This window comes from Salvelinus namaycush, chromosome 34, assembly GCF_016432855.1.
Source record: "Salvelinus namaycush isolate Seneca chromosome 34, SaNama_1.0, whole genome shotgun sequence".
NCBI classification, from domain to species: Eukaryota; Metazoa; Chordata; class Actinopteri; order Salmoniformes; family Salmonidae; genus Salvelinus; species Salvelinus namaycush.
Genome location: NC_052340.1, coordinates 6143600 through 6149599, shown reverse-complemented (window position 1 = coordinate 6149599; position 6000 = coordinate 6143600). Strand labels below are relative to the sequence as shown.

The 6000-nt window shown below is 46.1% G+C and overlaps 1 protein-coding gene across 3 annotated transcripts in view; it reads left to right on the top strand.

Moving 5' to 3' along the window:
• Positions 1 to 1490: 1490 nt before the first annotated feature.
• The window catches only part of LOC120029052, a 47425-nt gene continuing 42915 nt past the window's right edge, over positions 1491 to 6000 (top strand). The window contains exons 1-2 of one of the 3 annotated variants that reach the window (XM_038974345.1): positions 1491 to 1797; positions 2551 to 4086. In XM_038974345.1, coding sequence (XP_038830273.1) covers positions 2800 to 4086 — 1287 coding nt within the window. In that variant the 5' untranslated portion in view covers positions 1491 to 1797; positions 2551 to 2799. The remainder of the gene's footprint in view (positions 1798 to 2550; positions 4087 to 6000) is intronic. The other 2 variants (XM_038974344.1, XM_038974343.1) reach the window with 2 other exon arrangements.

The window sequence follows — 6000 nt, the reverse complement described above, 5'->3', positions numbered from 1 at the left end:
ACTGCCTGTTGACATCTAGTGGAAGGCGTATGAAGTGCATACAGATCCATAAATATAGGAGAATTGAATAGGCGATGACTTTCACAGCGACCCATTTCAGAATTTTCACTTCCTGTTTGGAAGTTTGCCTGCTATATGAGTTCTGTTTTACTCACAGATATAATTCAAACAGTTTTAGAAACTTCAGAGTGTTTTCTATCCAATAGTAATAATAATTTGCATATCATATGATCTTGGACAGAGTACGAGGCCGTTCAATTTGGGCACCAATTCATCCAAAGGTGAAAATGTCGCCCCCTATCCTAGAGAAGATATACCTTAGTGCCATTCCAGTGCTCTGACTATTGTCTGTGATTTAGTGCACCATTCCTCAAACACGTGCCATTTACAACTACAAAGGGATCTGGTGGATAAGGCTCTAGCACTCTGAATAGTCTAACTTACATTTTGGGGAAACACGACAGTGTTGAAGTTGAACCATTCACAGGCCAGGCCCAGAGTGCCAACCGTTCCGGGTGAGGATGGAAAATCTCCCCTCGTTCATGGCACTGTTGGTCCCGACGCAGGGGGAGGGGCCATGGTTGATTGCATAGTGGCCAATGTGGCGCTATTAGTATGAGAGATAGACCCCTTTCCTGCACCCTGGATAGGGTGGGGGAAATCAGCGCCAGTGGGGGAAATGCATACAGGAGGATGTGGCCACGTGCGCCAATGCATCCACTCCCATCGGTGTATCCCGAGTATTCTCTATTGATGCATAAAGATCCACTGCTGGAATGCCGAAGTGCATCCAAACCTGATTGGCTACCTCTGGGTGGAGCTTCCACTCTCCGTATAGAGGGTTCCCCCTGGAAAGTAAATTTGCCCCCAGATTCAGTACTCCCGGTACATGAGTAGCTCTCAGTGACTGGAGATGCACACTGCTCTATATAATCAGTATGTGTGCCAGTGTGTATAAGTGAGGGTATTGCAGTCCCCCTTGTCTGTTTATGTAAGCCACAACAGTGGTATTGTCTGTTCTGACGAGAACTATTATCAAGGGAGGCCAAATGCTTGCTGGCATCAATCAATCAAATGCTACAGCGGCAACATGTCATACTCTTTTGCTCCAGGCAGCATCAGATACAGTACATGGGCTACACATACTGAGACAGGGGGTCGCTGTTTCCCTCACTCAGATGATTCCTCCGGGAATTGGTGTTAAATTATGAAAACACAAAGAGGAAAGAGAGATTATTTTATCATTTTTATTGGACAAATATTTGGGGAAGCCTGCCTTCCATTGTCATCCATGAATACACTCCACTGTTTCCCTTAAATTTTAGATCCTAATATTACACTTTATGAACCCACAACAAATTGAAGATGACCTTATAAATAGTCTTAACACATGCGTGGAATGTATTTTGTTTCTGTAGCAGTTTGGTGTCACATGACTTGTTCATGAGCACGTGTAATTGACAGGGTCGTTCATGGACAGGAGAGGGAGAGCGAGGCAGGAGAGATAGAGAGAGAGATGCTAGTGGGAGTTACCAGCGGAGGATCGGCGGGGGAATGGAGCGTACTTTTTGTTGATTGAGGGGAACCTACCGTGCCTCCCGCGGCAGAAGCGGTAGTTCCCTCCCCAGGACAAGCATCAGTTTCCAATTTTAACCCCGGGTGGTGGACATATATGGATATTTATAGGTTAAACAAAGAAATGTGTCTAGAACATCACCAAGACAATCCCGGAAATAACAGACGTACCCTCAGCCGGTCACGTAGGCTACGTTACTGGAAGCTTTGCGTTACTGATAGGTAAGTGTACAATCAGATGACAGATAGAGGGCTATATTTTTCACGGGATACTATTATTACATGCACGTTGTTGAATTGATTTCCGAATCATAGCTAAACTCACTCCAAAATAATCCAATATAGGCTATCTGTATTTTTGGAAGGAATGCAAACACGTGTAGGCTATATGTCTTAAGTTATTGGCTATGCATGCAGGCTATACACTAAGTAATGTGAATGCATAGCAAGGTAGAGTGGCATGCGTTCTATAGATTAGCTGCTCTGACAGTGTGTTTACCCCCTCATCGTGAAGTGGGGAATTATTATAACCGATATCAATATTATGACTTTAATGTGTTGTTATTGCCTGAAATATATTGTCATAAATATATTTTAGGATTGAACTGCTGTAACAAATCAATTACTATTTAACTACCCGAGTCACTATAGCCCCATGTCGGAATAGAATATATTATTAGAATATAATAAAACATATTTAAAGCAATGTAGGCCTATTTCAAGTTTGTCAATAAATGTAGGCAACGCTACATAAGATATTAGGCCTACGGTTAAATTTGTCTACAAAGTGTAGGGTCCCTTACAGGTTTCTTAATTTATGGAATATGAATGGTCTAGGCCTGGTGGGAAAATTAGGCTGATTTATGTTTAGCTTGAGTATTTTGTCCCAAGCATGTGAGGCTATGCGATTAGCCTACATATTATAGGCTATAACGGTAATCGCAGTCAAGTAATTATTGTATCATTTTGTTTTAGAAACATTTCAAGCTTCTGAATACCAGAAAACATTTCAATAGAAGACAAATGTGAAACCATTTAAAGAAAAATCATGAATGAAAGAAAAACGGTGGCAAGGAGACTTTTTAATATGAAACTTTCCAAAGCTGTGGCTCCTCTCTCGCAGCCTCGGCAGTTGTGCTGCACTCTCGCTCTCGCACGGTGGCTCCCGTAAAAAATGAGGCGAGGACGTGGGCTACGTGCGCATCCAGCACTAGACGAGATGAAATGGAGCGCTTGGAACACACGGACCTTTTAAATCCAAGCTCTTCCCACGGACACAACAGTTTTCCAGCTGCCGGCGAGAGAGTAACAAACGGTGAACACATATTTGGAGCTGCCGAGTTTCAACCTTTCCAACCCAGCATGGGACTTAATGGACTAAACGGCTACTGCCAGGGCATAGCGCCGGTTGGGAGCGCCACGGCCGCGGAATTACTGTCTGGTCTGGCTTCAAAAACAAGCACTTCCAGCATCACGGTTTTAAAGAAACAGACGAATACTGGGCTGCCGTTCTATAACGGTGGGATTGTGTCTCCATCCGCAACCATTGAGGGCAACCACAGTGGGGTTTTGGCGCAAAGTCCCAACGGTTACCCTCCGAAAGTGAAAGGGGTGGGGGAGACACCCAATGGCCTTGCGCAACCCCTCGGCAGCAGAGCACGCCTCGTGGAGAATGGGGACAGAACACAACATGAGAAATGCATTCTTCTGGTGAAGAGGCCCAATGGTGACCCGCAGGTCAAACAGCTGCACCATCGGAAGCGGAGAGGTGAGGAGAACCGGGACATGGGTTCTGAGACTCCCAAAGGCTGTGCCTTATCAGTGGGTTCAGGTTTAGGTACTCTAGGTATGATGGCCTATGGACCAGGTGAGTCGATAACCCCGGACTGCAAACGGAGACGAGTGTCGGAGAGCGAAGTTCACAAAGCGGAGCCTTCCAAACCCGGCAAGGCTGTCCTCCCTCTTGCTGCCAACGGCGATAGCAGCATCAACAATAACCATAGCAACCACAACCACTGCGCCACCCCTCACCCCTCTTTGCCCGACCCTCACAACAACAAGCTGCACCACAATGTACACAAGTTGACGCTGCTGGGCCCCGGGGTTGTTCCAGGCCAGATGTCCCCGGTGGAGGCCAACAGCATCCGGTCTCTACCGTTACCGGCCGAGGCGGGCTGGTCGGCGGAGAGTATCGCCCAGCAGTACATCGTGCCCTGTCTGACTTCCTATGGTATCTGTGTGAAGGACAGTTTCCTGGGGCCACGGCTGGGTGAGTCGGTGCTGGGCGAGGTGGAGAGTCTGAACCGCAGCGGGAAGTTCCGGGGGGGTCAGCTGGTCAGCCAGAGGAGCATCCCCTCACGGAATATCCGTGGAGACCAGATCGCCTGGGTGGAGGGGCACGAGCCGGGGTGCGAGGGCATCGCCATGCTGATGGCACACATCGACGAGGCCGTGATGCACAGCGCTGCCAACGGGCAGCTGGGGGACTGTGTCATCAATGGACGCACCAAGGTGAGAGAACTGGGAGGGTGGGGGAGGACCGAGGGGCAGGGTAGCAGGTAGAGGCGGTGGGTTTGAGGACAGGAAGGGATGGCGTCATCAATTGGAGCACCAAGATGAGGGGAGATGTGGGACGAGAAGCTGGGGAAGAGAGAAATACAGAGAATTGTGGAAGGGAACAGGGTGAGCTGGGGACTCAATGTCATCAATGGCCATATCATGCTGAGAGGAGGATGAGGGGTGAGAAGGAGGAGAGACTGAAATAGAAAGGATTAGTACCAATGTCAACGTTTTCTATAATTCTACGCCATAGATAGCGGGGATTAGCTGCGGTGTCCCATTTTGATGACATCATCTACTGTGATCCTGAACTGGCACTATCATATCACTGATAAAGGGCGGGTATGTAATCCTGTCTGTTCTCCTCCCTGTCTGATTCAATGTGATAGGGCCACACCCACAGGTAAGTGGGGCCATAGCTGTCCTATATCCCCCTGACTTCTCCCATGCCAGTGTATGCCCCTATTGTCATGCCACTGTTTATGCCAATGTTCTCATACCACTGGCAGCAAGTCAACCTTCTGGAGCTATCTGGTCTGAGATCGGTGTTTCACTAGCTTTGAAGACCGCTCTTTCAATCTCTCACCCATACGCAAACAAGGCATTCTTGTGGCTGGTTTGGTGAGGGTGTGTGTGTTTGATTGGTTGGTGTCTGTTTGGATGGCTGTGTATATGTTTGATTGTTTGCTTGCCTAGCCTACTGTATACTACTTTTGTATGGCTATGTACGTATGCGCTTGTTTGGATCGTTTTTCTCTTTGTGTGTTTGAGATTATGAATGTATGAACGAGTGTTTATTTTTAACCATCCTTAGCATAGCGTAAAACGTTGATATTACAAGCTTAGACAATGGCCAGACATGACCGACAGGTTTGGGTTCAAATTGAAGTCACTCAATTCAAGTTAAAAAAGTGTGTGTGTATGTATGTATGTATATATATATATTTTTTTTTTAATGAATAGTTTCTCTTTTTCAGTTTATTAAGAATTCACTGAAAAGCCCTGTTCAATTATTTAATTGGAATTTCACTTGACTTCCTGAATAGACTGACTTTCATTCGATTACCAAAGAGCAGTAGTTGGCTGCAGTGCTGTAAAGCTGTCAGTGAGCTCGCTCAGTGACGCAGGTCTGGATATTTGAGCCAGGCCCTACGTCTGTCTTTACGTAGTATGTCACGGTCCTACGTCTGTCTCACCCAATCTCACTGCATTCTCCCAGGTTTCCACCCCACCCTGACCCAGTTTCTCAGCCCACTCATCCCTCTCCCAAAGCAGGGTTCAGACCTATCTAGTCCTTGGTTCACCTAGACTAGAGCATGGTTTGAGTCCTGCATAAGCCGCAGTACATATACTGAATATAACCCTATGTGTTCACTGTAAATCACTTTGATATAATCTGCTAACTAGTGACTGTGTTACATTAACATATTATCTCAGTTGTTCACTACTGCACCATGACCCCAGGGGCTGGATCTTATCAGTGGTGTTAGCCATTGCAGGACTGTCTAGACTTTGTTACGCCACATTTACTCAAAGAGCTTGAAGTGAAATATTTCTAGTCGATAAAGTAGTGGTGGTGGGGATAGAAGTCGTGATAGAATGGTAGAGGGCGTAGCAGTAATAGTTGTGGTAGTTGTAGCCTTAATAGAATTAGTAGTAGTAGCTATAATGTAGGGTACTACGTGTAATAGTAGTAATAGTTGAGGTAGTTGTAGCCTCACTAGTGGTAGTAGTTGGGCAATTCCATGGTAACGGAATTACGCTGAGACTCACATTTTTTTTTCACTTTAAAATGTATACCAAACAAAAACCATTGATTTCAAAGTTGAACAAACCATAGAACTCTATGCAAAAGGACTACTTTGA